Source organism: Eriocheir sinensis, chromosome 29 (genome assembly GCF_024679095.1).
Source record: "Eriocheir sinensis breed Jianghai 21 chromosome 29, ASM2467909v1, whole genome shotgun sequence".
Lineage (NCBI taxonomy): Eukaryota > Metazoa > Arthropoda > Malacostraca > Decapoda > Varunidae > Eriocheir > Eriocheir sinensis.
Genome location: NC_066537.1, coordinates 8,145,922 through 8,173,237, shown reverse-complemented (window position 1 = coordinate 8,173,237; position 27,316 = coordinate 8,145,922). Strand labels below are relative to the sequence as shown.

The 27,316-nt window shown below is 42.3% G+C and overlaps 2 protein-coding genes across 7 annotated transcripts in view; both read left to right on the top strand.

Moving 5' to 3' along the window:
- Positions 1-7,293, top strand: part of LOC127004956 (uncharacterized) — a 54,777-nt gene extending 47,484 nt beyond the window's left edge. For all 4 annotated transcript variants that reach the window (XM_050873267.1, XM_050873269.1, XM_050873271.1 and 1 more), the window contains 4 exons: positions 3,593-3,799; positions 4,471-4,743; positions 5,692-5,842; positions 6,020-7,293. In XM_050873267.1, coding sequence (XP_050729224.1) covers positions 4,483-4,743; positions 5,692-5,842; positions 6,020-6,168 — 561 coding nt within the window. In that variant the 5' untranslated portion in view covers positions 3,593-3,799; positions 4,471-4,482 and the 3' untranslated portion in view covers positions 6,169-7,293. The remainder of the gene's footprint in view (positions 1-3,592; positions 3,800-4,470; positions 4,744-5,691; positions 5,843-6,019) is intronic.
- Positions 7,294-9,012: 1,719 nt separating this feature from the next.
- Positions 9,013-27,012, top strand: LOC127004953 (beta-galactosidase-like). 3 transcript variants are annotated; one of them, XM_050873263.1, is made up of 14 exons: positions 9,013-9,206; positions 14,684-14,844; positions 15,303-15,453; positions 16,122-16,185; positions 16,466-16,563; positions 18,113-18,296; positions 18,831-18,958; positions 19,641-19,754; positions 20,535-20,628; positions 22,364-22,482; positions 23,443-23,643; positions 24,366-24,563; positions 25,264-25,494; positions 25,831-27,012. In XM_050873263.1, exons 1-14 carry the CDS (start codon positions 9,120-9,122, stop codon positions 26,047-26,049), a joined length of 2,049 nt encoding a protein of 682 aa, XP_050729220.1. In that variant the 5' UTR covers positions 9,013-9,119; the 3' UTR covers positions 26,050-27,012. The 3 variants fall into 3 exon arrangements, with proteins under 3 accessions (XP_050729220.1, XP_050729222.1, XP_050729221.1); XM_050873265.1 differs by lacking the exon at positions 18,831-18,958 and having other exon boundaries at positions 19,627-19,754; XM_050873264.1 differs by lacking the exon at positions 19,641-19,754.
- Positions 27,013-27,316: the final 304 nt, after the last annotated feature.

Genomic DNA, 27,316 nt, shown 5'->3' with positions numbered 1-27,316 from the left:
CAGATCCTTGCATAAGATGTGAGTTGAATCTGTTATGATGGGATTTAGGTGAATAGCCACTTTAAATCCCTTGTGGTAATACCTGGTGAATCATGAGCGTAGGGGATTACTCTGTGTACGTGGGTGTGGTTATATAAAGAAGGAACTAAACACATTCTTAAATTATGTTGACATTGGTTGACATGATTTTAGTGACTTATGAAAAAGTAAGCACCATTATATACTTTACCTAATATTTACAAGCATTACTGCACTTTTTTTCTTACCAGTGTCACTTAACTATTACAGCATTACTTATACAATCTTAAATGTGAATTGGTAAATATAATCTGGTATTTAGTGGTTAATAATGAGACCTTATATACTTAACCTAGCATACAAGCTTTACTTCTTTTTCTTACCAGCGTTACTTTACCAAATATATACAAGCTTGAAGGTGAATCGGTAAATGTATAATCTGGTATCTAGTCGTTAATAAGACCCCAAAGCCAGTGAATCAAGCGGCTAATCACACCCTAGTTAGCATGCACAAAGGTGGTGTGTTGAAAATTACCTTGACATGGATGCTCTTTGCTTAGTAGAAGTGTATATCCAAATTATGATGCTCAGGAGATGCCTAAAAGCTCTTGTGTTTTCTGCATCATACTAGCCTTATGTGTGTGTGTGTGTGTGTGTGGTCAGTCCTTGGTCTTACCACCTTTACTCTAAACAAAATACATGATAAAAAGTTGAAGTTAAGATTTTTGGTGCCTGAACTTTGGCCACTTGAGAGCATAAGCAAGCAAACAATTAGTATTTGGTTTTATATAGGGTTTACAGAGGTGACTGGATAAGTATTACTGCAAGCATCACTAACAGGAGTGTGTGTTAAGATGTTTTGAAGCATTGTGGCCCACTTCTACCGCAGTTTTATCTTTGAGAGCTTCAGCAAGTGTTGATGCAAGTTAAATGGCTGCCGTGTATTGAGAAACAAGGGAATCTGTGTTGTGGGAGAGTTCTGTAGCTTCATCAGAGTGTACGCTTGTTTGCTGTACTCTGTTTAGCCATGACTGAACAGCTTTGGTCTTCTCGTGTTGTGGGAGCATTCTGTAGCTTCGTCAGAGTATGTGTTTGTTTGCTGTACTCTTTATCGGTGACTGAACAGCTTTGCCCTTCTTGAGTAACGAGTTTGCTTTCTGGACATGCCACTGTGCACTCAAGGTTTTGCTGAAATAAGGGGCAGTGTTCACATCCCTACTTTGTTATGGTTGTGTTCCTAACTTGTGCTCCATTACACCCCACAGCCCTACATGCTTCAAAGGTTAATGGGGTTTGTTTCTTTTGTGACTGTTTTCTCGTGGCCTGAATACTAACCTCTTTCTGGCGGACAAAAAAGTTGTGTGCAGTCAAGCAAAAAGGAAAAAAATACTTTTATGTTGACAGCTTAATGTGCAGAATGTTTTTAGTATATATAATTATTCGTCTACTTCTTTTGGTTGGCCAGACTAGACCAACAACCAGTTACTTTATAAGAAGATGAATTAATATGGCTCCAAAAATAAGCATAGGAAGCATTGATATTTTTAAGGCCTTGTATATTATCTTGATCTGAATTCGGATATAACCAACACATTCCTTGCAAAGAGTACAGATAAATTGTGAAATTCCAAAGATAAAAGAACTGGGACAGGAAGACTGCATTAATGTGTGTGTGTGTGGGTGTGTGTGATGCATAATGGATTGCCGACTCCACCTTTTACGGGGCAACAGAGATACCACATCCGCGTACTAACCGTGGCTAAGACGTGGATATCTTAGCAGCGCATCATAGTGTCCAGACAGCGACATGGCTCCATGATAATTAAAATGCTAAATGCCATCACAAACGGCCATTTACTACACAGACACAAACCCTCTACAGCAACATCTGGCCATATGGTAAAGGTCACGATGGTTAACTTTTTGCAGCTTATGTAACTGGTATTGTTGTTGTGTATTCGTGTACAGAGTTGTAGTAATTATGTAGGACTATTTCCTCTGAGAGAATGAAGTACAATCTAGTGTTGAGGGATTGTACATACACTCGTACTTTTATTGCTGGAGGCGTGTTGTGCATATTCATTACATTTGTGCGTGGACGTGTTAGGCATTCAGTTCTTCCTCTATTTATATTTCCTACATGGTCTCAGTTTGCATGTAGGAGCTGGTGTGGCTGGTCCCCCATTTACAGCGTCACTTGCACGAGGCCCTCCGACCTACCGTGCTTCTTGACCTATAGCCACAAAGGAAGGGAAAGAAAGAGCATTGGATTTCATACACTTCAAGGACAAGAGAGTGAGCTTAGCAGCCACTCCCTGCCCTCCCTGCCTCCTTCCATGCTTGCTTGCTTGCCATATGGTGGATGATGGAGGCGTGTCCTTGTGTTTTTATGGGAAGGGGATTATTAGACTATATCAAACTTAAATCTAATAAGAAGATACTGGTACCTACAATAAGACTGGATTTCCTTTTGATCTGGGAGTAGCACCAAGTGAGATTAAGAGGTTCAGTGCTTGGTGGGGGAAGGGTGTTGGATGGCCTTTTGGTGGTGAGGCCTTGTGGAGTGGCACAATGGAGGGAATGGCATGATGAGGGAGGACTGCTTGTTTCCAAGGGGCACAGAGGTCATGGTCCAATGGTGGCCACTATCCGGATTGAGTGAGAGCTCAGAGTGTCGTGTCGTGGAGTTTTTTGTTCCACTGATCGTGTCTTGTTTTTTGTCTTGCCCATGGCCCTTATTTGTCAAAGAAAATGTGTAACTGATGCTTATCATAACTTTATCAGATAGACTTATGCTGTTATGGGACATGGGTTGTATTGTTCCTTGTTTGTCATTAACTTATCGACAAAATCTACTTTATGATTAATGTGATAGGCATGACTATATTGGGTATTCTTTAATTGGGCAATTCTTACTTCAGTGCCCAATTACAACAGAACCCAAATCCTTAGTGGTCTTTTCCTCGTATTCTTCCTCTCGTGTTTCTTCGTAGGAGTGTACAGCAATTATGCTTCCTAGAAAATATATTATTGAATTGTTAATATTAAGTTCTTATAATTTTTGGCCAAAAAAAATCAGGAAAGAAGTGTAATAATGGTGAGTGAGGGTTTTGGCCAGTTCACCTTGGGGTTTTGAAGAGGAAACAGTGAAGTATATTGTTCCTTGTTTAGTTTGGGGGGAAAAAATCTATTTTATTTCTCTTTCCATTCTCTGATTAACTTACAGTTATTGATAAAGACTTCACTTTATCTTTGGAATAAAAAGAAGATACATTTTTGTTTAAATGTTACATATTACACTCACAAAAGAGGTGTGTTTTGAACTGCAGTTAAGAAACATTTTTTTGTCGTGTGTGTGTGTGTGTGTGTGCTGCAGGGAGTTGAATATTGGCAGGGTGTGCAGCCACATGACCAAGATGTTTCAGCGCCATGAAAGACTTATTTGAGTGGCATGGTATGCTGATGAATCTCTAGGAGGATTTTTTTTATTCTATCTTTAGATGGTGGTATTATGTGTATAATAAACAAACAAGTCCTGGAGCGGTGCCACTAATAATTTGTACCTCTGTTTCAGGTTGTTGGCAGGTACAACCAGTAGAGGGAACACAACACACCCCAGCCCAGCTGCTGCAGGTGTGGTTGGTGCAAACCAGCGCCTGTGTGTGTGTGTGAGGGGTGAGCAGAGGGGAGGTAGCAGGTGTCTACAGACAGAGGAGTGAGGCAGCCCAGCAGCTGCCCGCCCCACACAAAGTCCACAACTCTGGCAGGAGGAGAACAACAGGTTAGCTTAAAAAAAAAAAAAAAAAAAAAAAAAAGTGTAGCAGTTATTGTGCTGCCAGTAGACTCGAGTCTATTGCAGGATTTATTTTTATATTACTTATATTAGTCGTCATCTATTACTCAAAAGTGTAATGGAAAAAAATGCTATCATCTATTGCTTTGTCTTTTATTGCTAATACTCAAGAAAAATCATTGCTTGTATCACTAAAACTAATTGTCTAATTGATTACTATTACCCCATGTCTGAATGTAATTGATGAAAATTAAAAGTAATAGTTGTATATGACAACTAGAGTAATAGTAACATAATAGATCAAAATACAGCATACACAAAGGGGGTGCTGAGTGCATAGTCCTGGGGAGGATGCTTGGATATTTACAATATAGCTTTTATCATGATGGACATGGTTGGGTTTGTTGCTTAGCGCTGTAATTATTTGATTTGTTTGGATTGATTAGTTGTGCTAAGTTCTTTCATTCCCCTCCCTCAACACCTTCCTGTTGCTTTGTATCCCTTCTTATACACAAAAATAGAAACTACGTACCCTTCTTAACATTCACTAATTTTAGTAGAAATGGAACAAAGGAGAGAATCAAGTGAGTTAGGAGGTGTAGACAGGGAGTGGAGTGTTTGTGCCAGTAGTGGAGTACTGAGTTCTGGCTTCCCATCAGATCGACCGGAGGATGGAGCGAGAGAGCAACCAGCTTGAGGCCGGGCCCATCCTGTGCCGCACTGGCTGCGGCTTCTTTGGGTCCCCCAACACTGACGGGCTCTGCTCAAAGTGCTACAAGGATGCCCTCAAGAAGAAGCAGCAGCCTCCCTCCAGTGTGACCTCCCCCACCTCTCCGGCATCCTCTAGCCCTTCCCCCCCAGCTGCTGCCCTCCATCAGACCCCGGCGGCTGCCACCACCACTGCTCAGCCCACGGTTCCCTCCCTCACACAGGTCAGTCAAGCTAATGTTGAAGAAAAAGTGAATGGACCCTAAACTTTGGGTGGTGGTCAGAGCATGAGAAAAAAAATGGGTGGTTGTGCCTCTGGCAAAAAGGTTTTGAGAGGAAAAAAGGAGCATGGTGGAGTAAAATTCTGACCAGAAAGTGCATCGTCACTTTACACTTGCTACACCAACATTCTTACACTAATGCTTTAACAAAATACTGGTGGGGGATAATGTAAGAAACAAAGTTTCTAACTGGACAGATATTGCTGGCAAGCTTCAGCTGCCAGGTGTGCCATGATTACCATGGAGGCAACATCTGGAGAATGTTTTGCTGGATCCATTTAACTATTTTTAGGGGAATGAAGAATAGCTATTTCTTAAGAAATGCATGAGAGCAAATCTGTTGTACTTCAAGTTCTGCATGGAAGCGAATCCCTCTGACATCCATAATGTGTTCTCTTTGAAAGCTTCTGCCAAGTGTGACGCGACCCAACCATCGGGGAGCTCTGCACGCCCTCACACTGAACTGACTGTATTGTCCATGCCAATGGTGCCACTCTCTGCCCCACATAATGCCCACTAGCCACATGTCGATAACCACAAACATCTGCTCTCCTCAGCCTTGCCCTTCCCAGCCTCATCCACATCCACATCCTTCCCTGCATCCTCCCTCATCCATATCCTTTCCCTTCTGTTCCCCTCCCTGTTCTCCCAGCCAATATGAAAGAAGTAACAAGTGTTGAAGTGCCAAGGTGTTCACAGTTCATTGAAAGGAAATTGGACATTCACATAACCAGATAAGAGATCCCTTCACATCACTAATTAAGTGGCCATTGATACTTTTTTTTCATAGGAGTTACTGCATGTTGTGAAATAGTAAATAACTGGTTAAGGTAAGGCAGCAGGTTGCCGTGGCTGTCATGATACTTACGTGCTAATTTTCTTGGGTGACAGGTGGGCGGGGCAGCGGCGGAGAAGCGTGAGAGCAGCGAAGAGGGCGGGGCGTCTGCCTCGGAGGACCTGGACCCAGCCAGCCCAGACAAGGATGCAGGAAAGAAGAAGAAAAACAAATGCCAGATGTGTAAGAAGAAGGTTGGGCTGACAGGTGGGTACTCAGAGCTGGTGGTCCTCTGTAAGTTTGTTTCAATGTCAGATAATCATATAATCATGAGTTTTGTGTCTTGAATGAAGTCTTGAAGCTCTGTTTTAGTTCAAGTCAGTGTGGATATTGTTATGAGTGTTTGTTTGTGTTAACCAAGTGTTCTGTTTTGTCTTATCGCAGGATTCACGTGCCGGTGTGATGGGCTGTTCTGCTCCGTGCACCGCTACAGCAACGAGCACCGCTGCACCTTTGACTACCGCGAGCATGGGGCGGAAGAGATAAGGCGGAACAACCCCGTCATCAAGGGTGAGAAGATCCAGAAGATATGAAGCAGAGGCTAGCGGGCCCTCCCCCCTCCCCCCCTGGTGATGGCTGGACCGGCAGGATCTTTTTTCATTATTATTTTCCTTGTTCTATGAATATATTTGAAAATAGGCCTATTTGTACAGTGGGGTCAGCGCAGGGGCGGGCCGTCCGCAGGGCCGCGGCGGAGTTTTGAGTTGTGTTGGTTGGCTCTGCTGTGTTGTGTACGTGTGTGTGCGTGGGGCCGCCGCCCCGCACCGTGTCTAGCATTACCTCATCGCGTCACCACTCACCCCCTCGCCTCATCGCCTCACCTCAGTCATCGTCACCTTCGTCGCCGCACCCTCGCGCATCATCACATCCCATGTCGTCTAGTTTGTAGCAAAATAGCCCGGCCGGCGCCCAGCCCGGGAGCCTGTCGGGCTGAACTCGGTCCGTGCGTCCTTGAGAGATAATATAATGAAGTGGCGTTGTTCTTTCCGGAAGGGCGAGGGAAGGAAGCCGCTGGGGTGGACGTGGCCCCTGGGCCGCGGCCTGCCTTAACCCGGCCGCCGGAACCGTCGGCCCGGCCAGCTCCAGCGGCAGGCCGTCATTAAGCACTGGGACTCACTTAGAGACGGACTCTCGCCTTTTGTACCGAGCGTATTAAACCTACTAAATACTGCAACATTTGTAGTGGCTACGAGGAATGACAACAGTGAGGTTTCCTTGTTTGTGTGAATGGAGACTTACCTCTTACTAGGGCACCTGTGTCACTTTTACCTTAACCAAACCACCGCCCGCCCTCGCCCCGACCGCGAGGGAAACTTGCCGGGTTTTTGTGAGACTTCTCTTTTTTGTGTTTTATTGCAGTAGTCGGTGCTTATACAGAGTAGCGGACACGCTGGAACATCAGTTTTAACGAAGAATAAAGGTTTAACGTGGCAAGCTCCTTACAAATGTTGCCTGGTGAATGACAGCCATGTTTGCTCCTTCCATTTTAGTGTTTAGTTTATCATGCCAGTCCGTTGGCATCTTGTTTGTGAGGAGTTTGTTTCTTTGCTTTATAACTATTCCCTCTTTGATTACCATTATTACCAATAGTCATTGTTACTATATACGATTTGTAGTCAAATATGTCCTGGTGTGCTCAATAAATGGGTACAGCTAACCATCCAGGGATTCTTTCAAACCTTCCTCCACCAACATGACACTCAAATGTAACTTGTTCTTCAGAGGTTAAATAAAAAGGTGAACTGAGGAATGAATGAGCAAGCTGAACACCTGCATGCTATAGTTTAAGGAGATAACCTCACTGTCAATGGAAGATCTAAAAGGTACCTCATAGGGACAAGTAATGTTAATATTATTTTTCTGTCCATGTCATACCTCGGTAACTATAGTTTATAATATCCTTCCTTCACTTATTTACCTTTCATCTGTATATTAATATGTATCCTGAATATTATACCATTCATCCATATATTTTGCCCCAGTAAAACCTTAAAAATATGAATTTATACATCTTTTTTGGCCTAGTCAATATTAATATTTGCAATGTTAGTTGATGCACATAAAAGCAACCCTGATATTATGTGTACACCTGTAGGAGAATGTTGGGCAGGTAATTATGGCATCACAAGAAGATAGGGCTTTGTGACGGGTAAGTTTCAGGGCTGTAGTGATCGTTCTCTTTGCTACATCAACCATCTCTACCCTCATGTTAATCTTGAAAGCTGAAGGCGAATTAAGCTATCAGGCAGTGCAGTATAATGTAGCTGAATCTGGTAGTATAGTGGTGTCCTGTATATTTTCATTTACTTGGGGTGTAAAGGTCTATTTGGTTGTCGGCTGTACATGACTGTCGTACTGAATATCGCCTGAAGTGCTAAGGCTGTCTCCTGGTGATGGGCGAGGACTCGAGGAGACAAAGGATGTGAAGGTTGTCTGTGTACCATCGTCTATCACGCTCAGTTCGTGGAAAGTCACCGATAAAGATGATAAAGATAAGGTGTTGTTGCAGTCAGCCTTCTCTGTTTGGTAAAAAGCCGATAGGTAGATAAGGGCGTAAGTACTTGTAGGAGTAAAAAGTAAATCGTTATGAAGGGTTTAAACTAGAAAACCTCTCCATGAAGGTTACCTATATCTGAGTTAAAAAGGTGTGCTGACATTAGGAAGTTATTATATAGTATTATTGCCGGCTGGTATGAACGGATTACACTGCCAAACGTATAAGATTCAATACCAGGTTTATCCCTTTTATTGCCAACGTGTACAAATATTCTCCGCTGAATTCATCCTTCTAGCTTTTCTTCTGGGTCTGAAATCGTATGTTATGAGTGCTTAAGTATATATGAATGTGGTAAAGGAGTATTTGTATGTTTCTTGTTTAGTATGAAAAGAGGATGGTTGGTTAAAGATTTACCCCTAAGTAGGGAGTAGATGGCAGTACATCCTTTGCTAACTTGTTGAGTATGAAGAGAGGAATAGATGGGAGTACAACAACCTTTCCATAGAGTCATCCCTAATATTGCTAACTTGTTAAGTGTGAAGAGAGGAGTAGAGATGGCAGTACACCCTTTACATAAATTCATACTTATTGCTAACTTTATTTCTTGGGCTTAACCCTTTGTATTATGAGTACTCAAGTATATAAATGTAAAGATTGAGTATTTCTTTGTCAGTGTGAAGAGTAGGCAACAGAGGGTGGCAGTATGACCAATCTTAACATACTGGATTCATCCTTTCTATTACTAACTTTATTTCCTGGGCTAAACTCTATGTTACGAGTGATTAAGTATACATGAGTACGGTGAAGGAGTATATGTATGTTTCTTGGTTAGTGTGCAGTGGATGGGGTGGCAGTATGATAACTTTTCCTATCAGCTTATTGAGAACCCAAGACATGGCTGCCAGTGGTCGTGGGGTGGCGGAGTTTGCTGTGTTGGCCAGAAAATTATACCTCACTCAGGGCCCATTGATTAATTATTCTGAGTGAATGGTTAAGCCGGTAATGATGGGGAGGTGCGGTGCTGTGCTGGCTGTGGCTGTGGCTGTGCTGTGTCTTGGTGTTGATGTAACTGAGGTGAGTATGTCCGCCCTCTTGTTGATAGGATTACGAGGGAGGAATGATAACATGAGCCAGACCACGCTCTTTATACATTGCTTCCTGGGTTACACTACATTTACGTTACTTCTTGCCTCACGTTTCCTCTATATTACTTCTCGCACTACATGGAAATAGTTGCTTATGTGTAAAAGTCAAAACGCTAAGACTAAATTAATGTACCTACGTTTGGTTCTTGGTCTTTCTTAATCTACATATAGGCCTAATAAAAAATGTGTTTGGTATCTTGAATCCTATCATTTTCTACAGTGGGTAAATCTGAACTCAGAGTACCACAACCATGAGCCAAAAATAAGTATATCTATCTAGTCAATGTTCTTCACTCTTCAGTTCCTAGATTTTTTTTTTTTTTTTTTTTTTTAACGTCGCGGCCTATAGCGCCGGTAGGCTTTTTCCCGGTGGGACCTGATGATCGGCCCAAGGCTTCTTCCCGGTGGGTCCTGATGGTCGGCCCAGCCCGTTCTGGCGCAGGCGAGTGTTTATAGTGGCGCCATCTTGCATTGGCTCATGCTGCCCTCCCGGAGCTCATCTTTAATCCTAGAATCTAGAGTCCGGGTTGATAAGTGGTCTTCTGGACAGCATGTGGGTAGTTTTAAGCCACTCGGCGGCGGCTGAAAAATCCCAGCTTGGTGGCACCGGGCGGGGATTGAACTCGCGTCCTCCTGAACGCGGTGGTGTTACTCTGTCGACCTTGCTATTGGTATTTCCTGAGTAACGTTTCAACACACACACACGGGTTCTTGATATCCTTTGCTTTGTTCTCCTGGCAGTGACCGGACGACTGACTGGTTTAAATAACATTCACCTTTGGAGTGACTCATATATAAAGGTTGAGTCATGTTATCTTCCCGAGTGTTGTGCTGTTTTGTAGATTATTGAACCTTGTAGATACTGACCCACGTGTAATCAGAAGTTGAGGTCACTGTTTAGTTTGCCTGTCACGTGGATAGTAAGGATGACTTAATTATTTGTTGTTTGTATTCTAATCAGAGACAAACACTCGAAAATAGGATGACTGGGTTTGGATAGAATGCAGTTGATGGATTAAACGCGATTAACTTTAAAAAAATGAGAGAAGGGACTTGCTTGCATTCCAACCTTAAAGTAAAAATAAAGTAGGCTACATGAATTTTCCTATTGTTAAGTGAAGCTTTCTAGATAACCTAACCACGTGCAATCAAGAGTTTTCGTTTGTTTTCTGATACTTCATTGTGTTTTCGTTCAAGTTAGTGTTCAGTTTGCCAGTCATGGAGATAACTGAATGACTTTCTTGTTTATATTCGAATTAAAGAACACTGGAAAACCGGACGTATGTATGGCTTTGTAAAGAATAATCGAATAATCAAATAGACCTGTGGCTCTGTAGGCTATTGAATAATCGGATAATCAAATATACTACTTAAAAGAGGAGAGAAAGGAGGTGCTTGCATTCCCATCCTAAGTAAATGAATAAAAAACGGGGATTTACTCTTCGTATGAGTCAGGAAGATGAGTCACAGCTTGCTCTTGAAGTCGATCTGGGCAGGTTTCCAAATACATTACCGACCTAAAGAAAGAAAAGAGGAAAGATACCTGCATGCATTTGACCCCCACGTGAAAAATAAAAGTACGGGGATTCACTTTTCGTGTGAGTCATGAAGATGAGTCATATCACTTTCTGTTGCTCTTGGTTTGAACAGCGTTTCCGGAGAGCAGGAGGACGAAGGAAGGGACGCGTTATAATGATGATCCAGCACCAGACAGACAGAGGTCATGTATTGTTAGCTGGTGAATAGGAACGGAAAAGGAAGCTGGTGATGTGTAATGATAGCAGTATATAGTAAATAGGGAAGGAAAAGGAAGCTGGTGATGTGTAATGATAGGTGTATATAGTAAATAGGGAAGGAAAAGGAAGCTGGTGATGTGTAATGATAGCTGTATATAGTAAATAGGGAAGGAAAAGGAAGCTGGTGATGTGTAATGATAGCTGTATATAGTAAATAGGGAAGGAAAAGGAAGCTGGTGATGTGTAATGATAGCTGTATATAGTAAATAGGGAAGGAAAAGGAAGCTGATGATGTGTAATGATAGCTGTATATAGTAAATAGGGAAGGAAAAGGAAGCTGATGATGTGTAATGATAGCTGTATATAGTAAATAGGGAAGGAAAAGGAAGCTGGTGATGTGTAATGATAGCTGTATATAGTAAATAGGGAAGGAAAAGGAAGCTGGTGATGTGTAATGATAGCTGTATATAGTAAATAGGGAAGGAAAAGGAAGCTGGTGATGTGTAATGATAGCTGTATATAGTAAATAGGGAAGGAAAAGGAAGCTGGTGATGTGTAATGATAGCTGTATATAGTAAATAGGGAAGGAAAAGGAAGCTGGTGATGTGTAATGATAGCTGTATATAGTAAATAGGGAAGGAAAAGGAAGCTGGTGATGTGTAATGATAGGTGTATATAGTAAATAGGGAAGGAAAAGGAAGCTGGTGATGTGTAATGATAGCAGTATATAGTAAATAGGGAAGGAAAAGGAAGCTGGTGATGTGTAATGATAGCTGTATATAGTAAATAGGGAAGGAAAAGGAAGCTGGTGATGTGTAATGATCGGTGTATATAGTAAATAGGGAAGGAAAAGGAAGCTTCTGACGTTTGATGTTAGTTCTAAATGGGAAAGGAAAGGGAAGCGGGTGATGTGCAATGTTAGTTAGTAAATAAGGAAAGGAAAGGCAAGCGTCTGATTGTAATGTTAGGTAGTAAATAGGAAAAGAAAAACGAAGCTGCTGCTGATGTGTAATGTTAGCTATATATAGTGAACAGGGAAGGAAAGGAACCGGATGATGTGCAATATGTTAAGCAGTGAATAGGAAAGGAAAAGGAAGGGCTGAGGAATGTCTTAGAACCGTTCCTGTACTCGTAATCACCGGTAACTTGATCGCTTACACATCAACCCACCTGTGATTGCCCGAGTGCATGTTTCTCTGTACAGGTGTGTTTGATAACCTTTCAGGCGACACACACCGATAAATAAAATGAATAACTGAATATAAATAAAGATTGAATATATAGTTCAAAATAGTAGGCTACCCAGACAATTTTTTTTTTTCATCTCCATTCATTTCATTTTTTTTTCTTTCGCTTTCTATTGCCTTCTAAATTCTTATGTCTGCTATTTTCACCTCTAAAAGAAAGAATAACCGAATACGTATATGAAGAAATAATGGAATGAGTTCAAAATATCACCCAAACCTTTTTTCTTCATCTCAAACTCCTATCTATCTTTCTTTACTCTTTTGCTTTCTCTTACGCACTAGAACCATTTGTACAGTACACCTTTATGTTATGCCACCCATCCACTACACACTCTTCACACTAACCAAGAAACATATATATATATTCCTTCACCATACTCATATATACCGTACTTAAACACTCATAACATAAGATTGTTGTACTACACTAATTATATATTATGTTGGGCTCAGTTAAATCTTGAAATCTAACCTAACCTTACCTACCCTACCGTAACCTTACCTCATCTCACCTAACCTGACATCACCTAACTTAACCTAACATTCTCTTTCCTTACTGTTTCATCCCCTTTTCATTTGGGTGTTTAGAGTAAGGAAGAAGACAGAGAAAGGAAAAGGTTCAATAGAGGAGGCTAACTTTCTCTGGGCATCTCGTAGAGCAAGGACAAAGAAATATGGTTGATTCACACACAAAAAAAGGAGGAGTTAAACACACACACACACACACACACACACACACACACCTCAAGGACAGTGACCTCATCCACCGACAAACGGCTTCCTATCTTGACTGGAGGCGTACAAACCAGAGGTGACGTCAATTTCTCAATCTCACCCCCCACACCCCATTTCTACCTCTTCTCCTTTCACTCCCTTCCTTCTACACTCCCTTTCTACCCCTTCCACTTTCACCCCCTTCCTATATATAGCTTCTACCCCCCTTCTTCTACACCCCCTCTTTCAACCCCCTTCTTCTACCCTACTCCCCCTTTCAACCCCCTTCTTCTACCCTACTCCCCCTTTCAACCCCCTTCTTCTACCCTACTCCCCCTTTCAACCCCCTTCTTCTACCCTCCTCCCCTTTTTCTACCCTCCTCCTTTCAACCTCCTTCTACATCCTCCTTCCCCCGGAAACATACTGAACTTGTTGCTGGTATGTGTCATCAGATGCACGTGTGTGTGTGTGTGTGTGTGTGTGTACGTTCTTTGTATGTTTCTGTAATTATTTCATCTCCTTCCTTCCTTTCTCACTTCCTCTTCTCTTTTCTTTCTCTTCCTTCCTTCCTTCCTTTGTTATCTTTGTTTGTATTTCCTTTGTCTTCATCGCCTCCTCCTCCTCCGACTTCTCCTTTTTGTATTATCTTTCCTCCTCTTTTGTCTTTTCTTTCTCCTTCTTCCTTCCTTTGTCATCTACGTTTGTATATTTCCTATTTCTTCATCGCCTCCTCCTCCTCCTCCTCCTTGTATTATCTTTCTTCCTCTTTTCTTTCTCCTCCTTCCTCTCTTTATTATTTATTTTTGTATTTCCTATTTCTTAATCTCCTCCTCCTTCTCCTCCTCTTTGTTTTGTTTTCTCTCTCCTCTTTCTTTCGTTCCCTTTTTACTTGTGTTGCATAAGTAAAGAGGGAAAAAAGAGAAGAGCAGCGGTATTAGGCTACAATTATTATTATTATTATTATTATTATTATTATTACCCGCGGGCCTTACACCACCACCACCACCACCACCAATATCATCATCAACAACAACAATAACACTAATAACAATGATAAGAATAAGTACAATAAAAAACTAAGTGGTCGAGCAGATTTCCTCATCCCTTTTGTCCCTCCTAGCCTATTCGATCCTTCCTCGTTAGAAATAGAATACACTTGCACTAGGAAATCCAACTCTACCTCATCACTATAAAAGCCATTACGTCGACACGCTAATTATAGACGCCTTCAGTGGGTGTGTTTAGGGGAAGGTGAGCCGTTGATAAGAAGTATTGAGGTGGCAATGACGTCATTCTTGCGTCATCGCCCGCGTCGTGTCTTCAGGAAGTAGGAAAGGGTAGCCCAGGTATTGCGTCAGTCTCTCTCTCTCTCTCTCTCTCTCACACACACACACACACACACATACAGTGAAAAAGAGAGAGAGAGAGAGAGAGAGAGAGAGAGAGAGAGAGAGAGAGAGAGAGAGAGAGAGAACCAAATGAACCCTTCCATCTTATCCATCCTTTTTCAATAGCCATATATCTCTTTAACACCAACTATATAACTAATAACTAACAAACATCTATTTTCTCTTATATAGGATCAGTGGTTAGCGATTTTTTTTTTGTTTTTGTTTATTTTTGCCCTTGAGCTGCCTAATTCCCCCTCAAGACGCATCTCACCCATCGAACTCACCCTCTCCCCATTCTCCTCTTTTTTTTTCACCAGTCGCGTAGCTTCGAGATCGACTATGCCAATAACCAGTTCCTGAAGGACGGCCGCCCGCACCGCTACGTGGCCGGCTCCATCCACTACTTCCGCGTGCTGGCCGCTGACTGGCCGGATCGTCTCTGGAAGCTGAGGATGGCGGGCTTCAATGCTGTCCAGACGTAAGGAGTGGATGTGTTGGCATTTGGCACTGTTGTATTTCTAGTTTTCTGCTCCCTCCTGCTCCTCGTCTTTCTCCATCGCCTCCTCCGTCTTATATACCTCCTCGTCATTTCTCTTTTGTTTCTCGTCGTTCGTTCTTTATCTTTTTACCTGCACATAATCAAAATCTAATTATAAATGATTAAACTTTGCACAGAATGAAGTAGATCGGTTTCCAGAGGTATATACGTATAGTAGTCGTAGTAGGCGGCGTCTAGATAGCTCGTAGTAGTAGTAGCAATAGTAGTAGTAGTAGTAGTATCTTTTTACCTGCACAGGAGGAGGTAGATCGGTTTGTAGAGGCATACGTATAGAAGTCGTAGTAGGACTCTAGAATAGGTAGTAGTAGTAGTAGTAGTAGTAGAAGTAGTAGTAGTAGTAGTAGTAGTAGTAACCAAACACCTCCCCACGTCGCCAGGGTCATCGAATGGTCCACCCACGAGCCGCGTCAGGGAGAGTATCACTTCACGGGGAACAGTGACCTCGAGGCGTTCATCCGCACGGCACAGAAGCTGGGCCTCGACGTCATCCTCCGCATCGGGCCCTACATCTGCGCCGAGAGGGACATGGTGAGCCCTTAGGAGGAGTGAATAGCCTTTAGCATCTACGGATAACACATGCCCAACCTGTGACTGTGGCTATTTCGAGAGGGTATTTTTTTTTTTTTTTTTTACAACAAAGGAGACAGCTCAAGGGCACAAAAAAAGGAGACAATAATGGAAAAAAAAGCCCGCTACTCGCTGCTCCTACAAAAAAGAATCAAAAGAGGTGGCCGAAAGAGAAGTCAGTTTCGAAAGAGGGTATATATATGAAGTAAGAGTCAGTATACCTACCTGTTAACTCATTATATATTGCTGTTAGCCCCCTCCTCCCTTCTTATTATTATTCTACTTAATTAACTGTCATTGTCTCTTTTGCTTTTCATAGAGCCGATTTCACAGTCCAACACAGTGTCTTCATAATAGCCCGAACCAAACTACACAATCCCATACAATCCAAAATGGTGAGGTCTTCGATGCCACACTAAATACACAGGACTTTTCCTGTATAGTTTCGTCAAATTCGTGAACTTAAATATAAACACCAGTCACTATACAAGGACATTTCGAAGGCTCTGGTATTGGTTTGGGAGCTTACTAACCCGTCATGGGGAACTGTGAAACTGGCCCAGTCTCGTCTGCTCATGAAGGGGACGCTGTTTGGGCCTATATGTATTTTATTTTTTCTCCGTTTGCAGGGTGGACTACCTTATTGGCTCCTGAAACTCCACCCTGATATCCGTCTCCGCACCTCTGACCCCAGTAAGTAAGTTCTCTCTATCTATCTATCTCTATCCATCCAGCCATCTATACATTTACCTGTCCATCTACCAACCTGCGGGCTTTTTTTCAGCATTGTTTCCTTTGTTTTTTGCCCTTGAGCTATTTCCTTTGCTGTAAAAAAATATCTATCCATCTATCTAACTACTTGCCCGACTATATGCCAATGAATCAACCAATCAATCTATCTACCCATCTACTTACCTACCCATCTCCATCCATGCATCTCTCTACCCCTCTCCTCTCTTCCTCGCGTGTCCAGACTTCCTTCTCCACATGGACCGATGGCTGGGCGAGGTGCTGCTGCCGAAGATACGTCCGCTGCTCTACGAGAATGGCGGGCCCGTCATTACGATACAGGTGAGCTAGTTAGACAGGTAGATAGATAGATGTGTGTGTGTGTGTGTGTGTGTGTGTGTCGTTAGTGTTTTTTTCTGGACTTCTGTTGACTGATTATAATGACGAGAAGGGATAAAAAGTTGCCATTCATGTTTCTTAGGAAGGGAAATACGATAGGTAGGCTAGATAGGTGGATAGATAGATAGATAGAAGGATATATAAATAGGCAGATAGAAAGATAGACAGATAAATAAGGTAAAGGTTAAGTTAAGAGCGTATTCTATAGCTGCGCGTGACCTCGGTGCTCATCTCCGTCCCACTGACCTTTGACCTTGGTGGTGGGAAGGATAGATAGATAGATCAATAGATAGTTAGATAGATAGATAGGGAGAGAGAACCAGGCTTTTATGTGTAAGGAAACTTCAAAATCTCTCTCTTGTGGATCATTTATATATTTATTTATTGTCTAAGGAAGAAAATGAGACGTAAGGAAAAAACAACAACGAAGGGCAGTCTTTTTTTGTTGCGTCAGCGAGCGTCTCTCTCTCTCTCTCTCTCTCTCTCTCTCTCTCTCTCTCTCTCTGTGTGTGACGTCACTTCCACCGGTACCAAACAACTTTCCGTTGAGCCGAAGACGTTACACACACCGAATCTACAGACGCAACATCCTTTAGGAATCATGAAGAGATGCTCGTTTGACTCTTTATAAAGTTTTGATTCGTTTTTTTCCTTTCTTATTAAGTTATTTATATATTTTGTTACATTGGCTTGCTTTAAATGAGACGAATTTATATTTCTCTTTGTTTTTTCTAGATAATGTTTTCCTTCTGTTTTTTTTTATCTTTCTTATTTAATTATTCATATATATATATATATATATATATATATATATATATATATATATATATATATATATATATATATATATATATATATATAGATAATTAGATAAATTAATAGATAGATAGATAGACTTTATTTGATATATATATATATATATATATATATATATATATATATATATATATATATATATATATATATATATATATATATATGAAACGAATTCTTCTTGTTTTTCTCTATATAACTTTTTGCATCAGTTTTCTCTTCCTTATCTAATTATTCCTACTTTTTTTTTACATTCATTTGCTTTATACGGAACGAAATTTTGTAATTGTCTTTTTTTTCTATTTTTTTCATATATTTTCTTCCCTTATTTTACTTTATTAGAACCAGATTTCTTCTCTTTGTATGCCTGGATAAGGTTTTGCATCTGTTTTCTCTTCCTTTTCTAATTACTTACCTATATATTTTGTTACATTATTTTGCTTTATATGAACTGAATTTTTAACCTTATTTGTCTAGTTAACGGTTTGCATATGTTCTCTCTCTCATCACAATCTTTCTTATCCTATTCATATTATCTTTTTCCTATCATATATTTTGTTGCATCTCAGTTTGCTTTATATGACACACTCTTTTTCTTCCCCTGTAAGTACACATAGCCTACTAATCAAACCTACGTGTGTGTGTGTGTGTGTGTGTGTGTGTGTGTGTGCGGGGGCAGCTGGAGAACGAGTATGGGTGTCTGGTGGGGCTGTGTGACCATCGCTACACGGCCCACCTTCGGGACCTGACGCGGCAGCAGCTGGGCCCGAACGTTGTGCTCTTCACGGTGGACAACCCGCTCCTCAGCCACCTTATGGAGGGCAGGATTCCGGAGGTGTACGCCACGGTGGACTTCGGCGTAGGTGAGGAACTGGATGGGGAAGGGGAGGGGGAGTAGGAGGGGTTTTAGTGGGTAGGCAGGAGTGGTAGTAGTAGTAGTAGGAGGAGGAGGAGAATGAGTAGTGGTAGTAGTAGTAATAGTAGTAGTAGCAGAAGTAGGTTTTCTGAATGAGAATATAAAAGTGTGAAATAGTGCGAAATAGAAGTATGATTAGACTTTTTTCTTTCTTTCTCTCTTTCTTTCTTTCTCTTTTTTTCTTTCTTTCTCTCTTCTTTTCTTTATTTCTTTCTCTCACTTTCATTTTCTTTCCCTTCCCTTTCCTTTCCTTCGCTTCTCATTTCCTCATATCCCATTCCCTCCTCAAATCATCCCTTCTCCTCTCTTCTCATCCCTACCCATCCCATCCCTTCTCATCCCTTCCTATCCCTTCCTTTCCTATCCATCCCCTTCCCTTTCCTTTATCATCCCTTTCCTTCCCTTCCCTTCTCATGCTAACCCATCCCCTCCTCCTCATCCCTATCCTCACCCATACTATTTCTTCTCTTCTCTCGTGCAGACAGGAACCCCGGCCTGATGTTCTTTATGCAGCGCCTCTTTCAGCCCCGCGGCCCCCTGGTCAACTCCGAGTACTACCCCGGCTGGCTTGACCACTGGGGGGAGCCACACCACACTGTAGATACCAAGGTGCTGGCGCGGGAGGCGGTGAAGGGGCGGAAAGCGAGCTGAAGTAAAACAAGTAGAATAAAACAACGGTAGAAACTAGGGCTGGAAGGATATAGACGAAGTAAAACAGGGCTGGAAGGAGCGGTAAAAATAATGATAGCAAAAAGGGAATAGACGAAGTTGAACAAGGCTGGGGGGGGGGGGGGGGGGATAAACGTTAAAAATTAGGACAGGAAGGAAATGCATGAAGTTAAACAAGGTTGGTGCATGGGAAAGGTAAAACTCAGCGTAGTAAGGGAACAGACGAAGGAAAACAGAGCTAGGGGTAATAAACGGTAGAAATTGAGATAGGCAGAATAAAGACGAGACTTGGATGCGAATAGACGAAGAAATGCGAATATACCAGTAGAAATATGAATGGAAAACGGAAGGAAGATCGCAAAGAATACAAAATGGATAAAAAAGAGAATTAACGGGTAGCGAATAGATATAGGGCGTAACTGTTTCGAGATTGAATTGAGTTGAATTGAGCAGAAACCGAGTCTATAAGGTAAAATGAGGAAGATGGAAGGGTAAAAAATCGAATAAACGGAGTAAAACAACTAAATGGGATAAAGAAGGTGTAAAAACAGTTTATATTATCGCGTTTCTTCCCTGTAATTCTCTTCGCCCTGTCTCCCCTCGGCCAGGCAAGGACCCTCAGGAGATGTTCAGGATTCAGCGCCTTTTCGAACCCCGCGGCCCACACGCCAACTCCGAATATCACTCCGGCTGGATGGACCACTGGGGGGAGGCACACCACACCCTTGATACCCAGGTGGAGGGCTGGGGGGCTCTGGGTTAGGCAGGGGGAGAGGGACAATGGCGGGAAGAAAGGGTTATAGGTGTTGTGGAGGTTCGGTTTCTTAGACGTTTTCGGCTCTAACAACAACTATTACTATTTTCTAAAAGCCAAAAAAGAGGATAGTCGGGTTCTCATAAGTGGTTTTTCACGTTCATGGTGCAGAAGCTTTGTCAAACTATCCCCTGCTTATAAAACTACCCTTGGAAACACTAACACAGTCTCTACGAAAGCCTTTGTCATGTGTGGGTGTGTAAGTTCCGAGATATTTGTGTTTTCCTTCCTTTTCCTTATCGTAACACACAGTTAGCCATGATTGCCTGTAAATTCGAATGTAGGAGTTATTTTTTTCCCGTTTGGTGAGACGTCATTCATAGTGTTTATAAGTGTTTTTTTGTTTTCTGTTTTGATATGAAGTGAAATACGGAGACATCACTTAATTTATTTTCACCGTCTTTTATATCTCTCTCTCATATATAAAGTGAAATACGGAGACTTGACAATTTCCTTTCTCTCTCTCTCTCTCTCTCTCTCTCTCTCTCTCTCTCTCTCTCTCTCTCTCTCTCTCTCTCTCATATATAAAGTGAAATACGGAGACATCACTTAATTTATTTTCACCGTCATTTATCTCTCTCTCTATATATATATAAATATCTCTCTCTCTCTCTCTCTCTCTCTCTCTCTCTCTCTCTCTCTCTCTCTCTCTCTCTCTCTCTCTCTCTCTCTCTCTCTCTCTCTCTCTCTCTCCCCCTGCAGGAGCTCGCCAATGGGCTGGACGCTATCTTGGCCCTCAACGCCTCCGTCAATATGTTCATGTTCCACGGCGGCACCTCCTTCGGGCTCACCGCAGGCAAGGATCCGAGAATGTCTGTCTGTCTGCCTGTCTATGTCTGTTTTTTTCTCTCTGCCTGCTGTGTAATCTGTTCATCGGTTTTCCTTTTTTTTCCTATCTTTCTTTGTCTGTCTGTGTATCCGTCGTTTTGTCTATTTGTTTTTTCTCTCTGCCTGCTGTGTAATCTGTTCATCGGTCTTCCTTTATTTCCTATCTGTCTTTGTCTGTCTGTGTATCCGTCGTTTTGTCTATTTGTCTGTTTTTTCTCTCTGCCTGCTGTGTAATCTGTTCATCGGTTTTCTTTTATTTCCTATCTGTCTTTGTCTGTCTGTGTATCCGTCGTTTTGTCTATTTGTCTGTTTTTTCTCTCTGCCTGCTGTGTAATCGGTTCATCGGTCTTCCTTTATTTCCTATCTGTCTTTGTCTGTCTGTGTATCCGTCGTTTTGTCTATTTGTCTGTTTTTTCTCTCTTCCTGCTGTGTAATCTGTTCATCGGTTTTCTTTTATTTCCTATCTGTCTTTGTCTGTCTGTGTATCCGTCGTTTTGTCTATTTGTCTGTTTTTTCTCTCTGCCTGCTGTGTAATCTGTTCATCGGTTTTCTTTTATTTCCTATCTGTCTTTGTCTGTCTGTGTATCTTTCGTATTGTCTATTTGTCTGTTTTTTCTCTCTGCCTGCTGTGTAATCTGTTCATCGGTTTTCCTTTATTTTCTATCTGTCTTTGTCTGTCTGTGTATCTTTCGTATTGTCTATTTGTCTGTTTTTTCTCTCTGCCTGCTGTGTAATCGGTTCATCGGTCTTCCTTTATTTTCTATCTGTCTTTGTCTGTCTGTGTATCCGTCGTTTTGTCTATATGTCTGTTTTTTTCTCTCTGCCTGCTGTGTAATCTGTTCATCGGTTTTCCTTTTTTTCCTATCTGTCTTTGTCTGTCTGTGTATCCGTCGTTTTGTCTATTTGTCTGTTTTTTTCTCTCTGCCTGCTGTGTAATCTGTTCATCGGTTTTCCTTTTTTTCCTATCTGTTTTTGTCTGTCTGTGTATCCGTCGTTTTGTCTATATGTCTGGTTTTTTCTCTCTGCCTGCTGTGTAATCGGTTCATCGGTCTTCCTTTATTTTCTATCTGTTTTTGTCTGTCTGTGTATCCGTCGTTTTGTCTATTTGTCTGTTTTTTCTCTCTGCCTGCTGTGTAATCGGTTCATCGGTCTTCCTTTATTTTCTATCTGTTTTTGTCTGTCTGTGTATCCGTCGTTTTGTCTATTTGTCTGTTTTTTTCTCTCTGCCTGCTGTGTAATCTGTTCATCGGTCTTCCTTTATTTTCTATCTGTTTTTGTCTGTCTGTGTATCTGTTGTTTATCTTTTTGTCCATTAGCCTGTTTTTCATATGTTCGTCAATCTGATTTCTTTTCCTTTTGGTTTATATTTCTTTCAGTAACTTTGTATATCCTTCTCTGTCTCCTTTTTAATTATCTGCCTATCAGTCCATGTGTTTGTCGATCTCTTAAAATAACTGTCTGTACATAGTTACTTCTGTACATCTCTTTTATATGTATCAGCTTATTTTTTTCCATTTATCTCCCTATCAACCAATGTTTCCGTTTTATTATGATTGATTGATTGATAGTTTATTGTCGCAGCTATACAAAAAAGGAGAAGGGATCGAGAAACATGCCATCCCAACCCCCTTTTTATTGTGTTCATATATCTCTTTATAACTGTCTGTCTGTCTGTCTGCCTCACAACCCTTCTCCTTTGCCAGGTTCTAACAACGACTACAAGTTCCAGTCCAACCCCACCTCCTACGACTACGACGCCCCAGTCTCCGAGGCCGGCGACCCCACGGACAAGTACCAGGCGATCCGGGACGTCGTGAGCAAGGTGACGCACGCTCGGGGGTGGGGGTGGGGGGGGGTTAGTAGCCAGTGAGGAAAGAAGGGTATGGAAAATAAGTGAATGGAAGCAGAAAAGACAGCAAAACGAACATCCTTCACTTGAGAATCCATACACGGGGACGAGGAAGCACATACCCTGTCCTTATAGTTGATGCTGTGTTTTGTAAGGTGACTGAGAGATTGAGGCGTTTAAGTAACCCCTGAATAGGTTCTAATACCTTGATATCCTTATGCTGGCAGGATGACGAGTGTTTGGAGGGACTGGACCGTTTGAGTGACGCTTCATATATAGATTCTAATACCGAGATGTCTGTGTGTTTTGTAAGGTGACTGGGAGATTGAGGCGTTTAAGTAACCCCTGAATAAGTACTAATACCTTAATATCCTTATGCTGGGAGAATGACGAGTGTTGGGAGGGATTAGACCGTTTGAGTGACGCTTTATTTGATTCTAGTACCTTAAATTGATATCCCTGTTTTTAGCAAAGTGACGAATATGCTGAAGGATGGAAGCGTTTAACTGACACCTTATTATAGATTGCAAGTATAAGAAATAGAAGTAGAAAGGAAAAGATGATGATGAAGAAGAACGAGCACAAAAAGAACAAGAACAGGAAGAAGAAGAAGAAGACGAAGAAGAAAAGTGATGTTACAGAAGAGCTTATGCACAGACACACACACATTTCTTTTATGCCATAGTGTCCTGATTAAGTTTGCAAGATGACAACGTTTCTGCGGGAATGAAGCGCATAATTGACCCTCTTATAGATTCTAACACTTAATCAGTTTTATTTCTTGCAATATTTCTCTTTCCTTCTGTGGGCCGTATATACTTTCTTCCTATTCACCATACACTGTAAATAGAATCACTTTATTACACTTTTTCGTAGTAACTTGCAGTGTTATCCTTTTACTTCCACCATTACGTTATTTTTTCCCTCCCCCAGTACCTCCCCGTGCCTCAAGGTCCCCTCCCAGGCCCCTCGAAGAAAGGTATGTACGGGCAGGTGAACATGACAGCCGCCGCCAGCCTGTGGGAGGTGGCCCAGCGCCTGCCCGCGACACACAGCCCCTGGCCCCTCACCTTCGAGCACCTTGACCTGTCCGCCGGGCTTGTCATTTATACCTCCAGCGTCCCCTTCAGGATGGTAAGTGTATTGTCTCTTTCCTCCTCTCATTTCTTTATTTTTCTCTTTCTTTTTTTCTTTAATGTATATTTTCAGCGTCCCCTTCAAGATGGTAAGTGTTATTGTCTCTCTCCTCCTTTCATTTCTGTATTTTTACCTTTCTTTTCCTTTTATCGACATTTTCAGCGTCTCCTTTATAATGGTAAAAGTGTGTATAGTCTCTCTTCTACTTTCATTTAATTTTTCTTCGTTTTTCTTTCCTTTTTTTTTTTTTTTACAACAAAGGCAGCTCAAGGGCACAAAAAAAGCCAGCTAATCGCTGCTCCCATAAAAGTTAATGTATATTCTTCTTCTCCCTTTATTTCTTTATTTTTTTCCCTTTCTTTTCCTTTTATTTCCTTTTATTTACATCTCCAGCGTCCCAGTGGTAAGTGTGAGAAAGGGAACGCTTATATTCTCTCTCTCTCTCTCTCTCTCTCTCTCTCTCTCTCTCTCTCTCTCTCTCTCTCTCTCTCTCTCTCTCTCTCTCTCTCTCTCTCTCTCTCTCTCTCTCTCTTTCTTTTATTAACTCCTCCAGCGTAACCTCCAGAATAATAAGTGTGAGAAACCATCTTTTGTAACATGAACCTATAAAAAACACTCATCAGAACCCAACTGACCTCCTTTTTGACATTTGGATACAGTTGATGTGAGAAGTGAAGGGCTCTGACAGTACCAACCCAAGACCCATTTTCTCTCTTCAGCCTGACCCTGCACGCCTGAGCCTCCCTGGCATGCACGACCGTGGGTACGTGTTCGTGGCGGGGCGTGAGGCGGGGCTGGTGTCGCGAGAGGAGGCGATGACGGACGTGGCGGTGACGGCGCTGGAAGGGGACGCGATAACGGTGGTGGTGGAGAGCCAGGGAAGGATATCAGCCGGGCCGCACACTAACGACTTCAAGGCAAGGGGAGGTGGACGGTTATGTTGAGGGGGTGGATAGGGTGCAGCTACGCGTGGCCTTAGTGTTCATATCCGTCGCTTTTGGCCCAAGTAACCTATTGTAGCGATGACTAAAGTAGATTGAGGTTGTTGTGGGTTTAGATAAGGGTTGAATAGGCTAGTTGTGGACGTATTTAAAAGAAAAGAGTAGGCTAGTTAAGACAGGGAGAGATATGAATGCATGGATAGGTGAAGGAAAGAAGAGAGAAAGAAAGCTTGGATGTATGACGGAAAGAGATAATAAAGGAATGAAGGAAAGAATAGATGAATAGAAAGAATAGAATGAAGAAAAGGGATAAAAAGGGAAGTAAAATAAAAGAGGTAAAAAAAATATTAACCTGTGCATAAGCTCTTCTGTAACGTTATTTCTTCGTCTTCTTCTTCTTCTTCTTGTTCTTCTTGTGCGCGTTCTTCGTCTTTTCTTCTTCTTCTCTTTCTTGTTCTTGTTCGTCTTCTCTTTCTTGTTCTTCTCTTTCTTGTTCTTGTTCTTCTTATCATTATTATTGTTCTTCTTCTTCCTGTTCTTCTCCTTCCTCTTCTTCTTCTTCTTCCTGTTCTTCTTCTTGTGCTCGTTCTTCGTCTTCTTCATCTTCTTCTCCTTTCTACTTCTTCTTTTTCTTATACTCCTTCTTTTCTCCTCCTCCTCCTCCTCCTCCACACAGGGCCTCACCACGAACGTCACTCTCAACGGGCATCTCCTGAAGGGGTGGAACATGACAGCCGTGCCCCTCGCCAACGTCTCCATCCTGGCCGCCGCCCCCAGCCTCGGCCACGCCCCCGCCACCCCCGGCACCCCCAGCGGCGGCCTCACCTACTACAGAGGCGTCTTCACCGTTCCTGACGAAGACCCTCATCCGCTTGATACCTTCCTGAGGGTTGATGGGTGGACGAAGGTGAGTGAGAGAGAGAGAGAGAGAGAGAGAGAGAGAGAGAGAGAGAGAGAGAGAGAGAGAGAGAGAGAGAGAGAGAGATGAATGAATGAGTGAATGAAAAGTGAATGAAGGAATGAATAAAGGAAAAATCAATATCGCACGATGGAAGAAAGGGGAAATGAAGTAAGATATTATTAACGCATGAAGGAAAGAACAGATAAATTAATGAAGGAAATAGAAAAAAAAATGAAGGAAAATGACAATGAAAAAGTTAACAAGATCTGCTGGAAACTTAATATACTCTTTATAATAGTCTTAATGCCCTCAATATCCTTTCCCACCCTCTCTGTTCCCCAGGGCGTGGCGTGGGTCAACAAGTTCTGCCTGGGGCGGTACTGGCCGGAGGTTGGTCCCCAGGTCACTCTGTACGTGCCCTGGTCAATCTTGAAGCGGGGTGAGAACGAACTTATCTTGTTCGAGCTTGAGAGCGCCCCGTGCCCCGCCTCGAGCCCCGCCAGCCCCTGCGCCGCCACCCTGCAGGATCAACACGTGATAGATGGACCCACGCCCCCGTGATAAGGCTGGTATCACAAGACACTTTCGCTTCTAAGTCAGAGGGGATAAATCGGGGGTCCTAATGGATGTTTTTTTAGGTTCATGGTACAGAAGAAGGGTCAAACTACCACTAAGGTCATAAAACTACTCCTGGAAATGCCCACAACTCCTACGAAAGCCTTGTCAAATATGTGTTCTTGGGGGGCGAAATGTCTTATAATACGACTCAAATTTATTAGTATCTATCATTACTCAGAATGCATTAAATTATTTGGCACAGTGGCTTATATAAACATCGTTGTGACATCAGGCCCCGGATTAGTGTGTAGTTTTGGGACTCAACAACAAAAGTGCGATTCACAAAGCTCCGCGGTAATAACAATACCAACTATTTGATGACGTCACGAGTTAACGTCGGTCGCTAAATCAATAGTGTGTAGTTATGTTAATGTGTATTTAGTATCTTTGTGAATCTGGGCCCAGGCCTTCATCAATCAGCAATTCAGGGGGCATACGATGGGGGGTGCGTCTTCTCGCCCACCCTACGACGCCAAACCCGGGGAACTATCGACTTGCTCAAGCCACGAACTCTGTGGGCGTCCCCTTGGCCTCCACTCAGGATTATCTCTTACAGAAACAATTAACCCGATGAGCACGGTCGGCTTCTGGGTAACGCGCCACCTGCCTGTATTCTTCAGACTGTAGTACAAAGGTAGTAATCGTAGCGTTTTAGACATTTCCAGAATTTAAGTAGTTTAATGACCCTAGTTGTAGTTTGACCCTTCTTTTGTAGTATGAACCCCCAAAAGACGCTCACTAGAACCCGACCGATATCCTTTTTGACCTTTGGATATAGTTGATGTGAGAGGTGGAGTTTTGGGCTTTACCTATATTGTAAGAGTGTTTTATTGTAGACTGTAGTAAAAAGGTAGTATTAGTATACTGTAAGAGTGCTTGATATTATTGTACTCTTCTAAGATATGGTGGTTGGCTTTTCTTGTCCTGAACTAGGGTATGTATCTCAGTGTAGTGAGTGAATGGGGCCAGTCACAGGCCTGAAGGGCGAGCAAACAGACGCAAGCACAGACCAAACATGCAAACGCCACTTGACACCCTTCATCGCCGCCATCATCATCTCCCGGAATGGCTTTGTTAGAGGGGATGACTCATTTGCTTCACCTCGAATGTTCTAGTCGTTCTAGTCACTAAACGAACACAACGCTTGAGCGCAATCCTTCATCATCATCATAATCTGCCGGGTACGTAATGCTGGGTGGGTGATGACTCG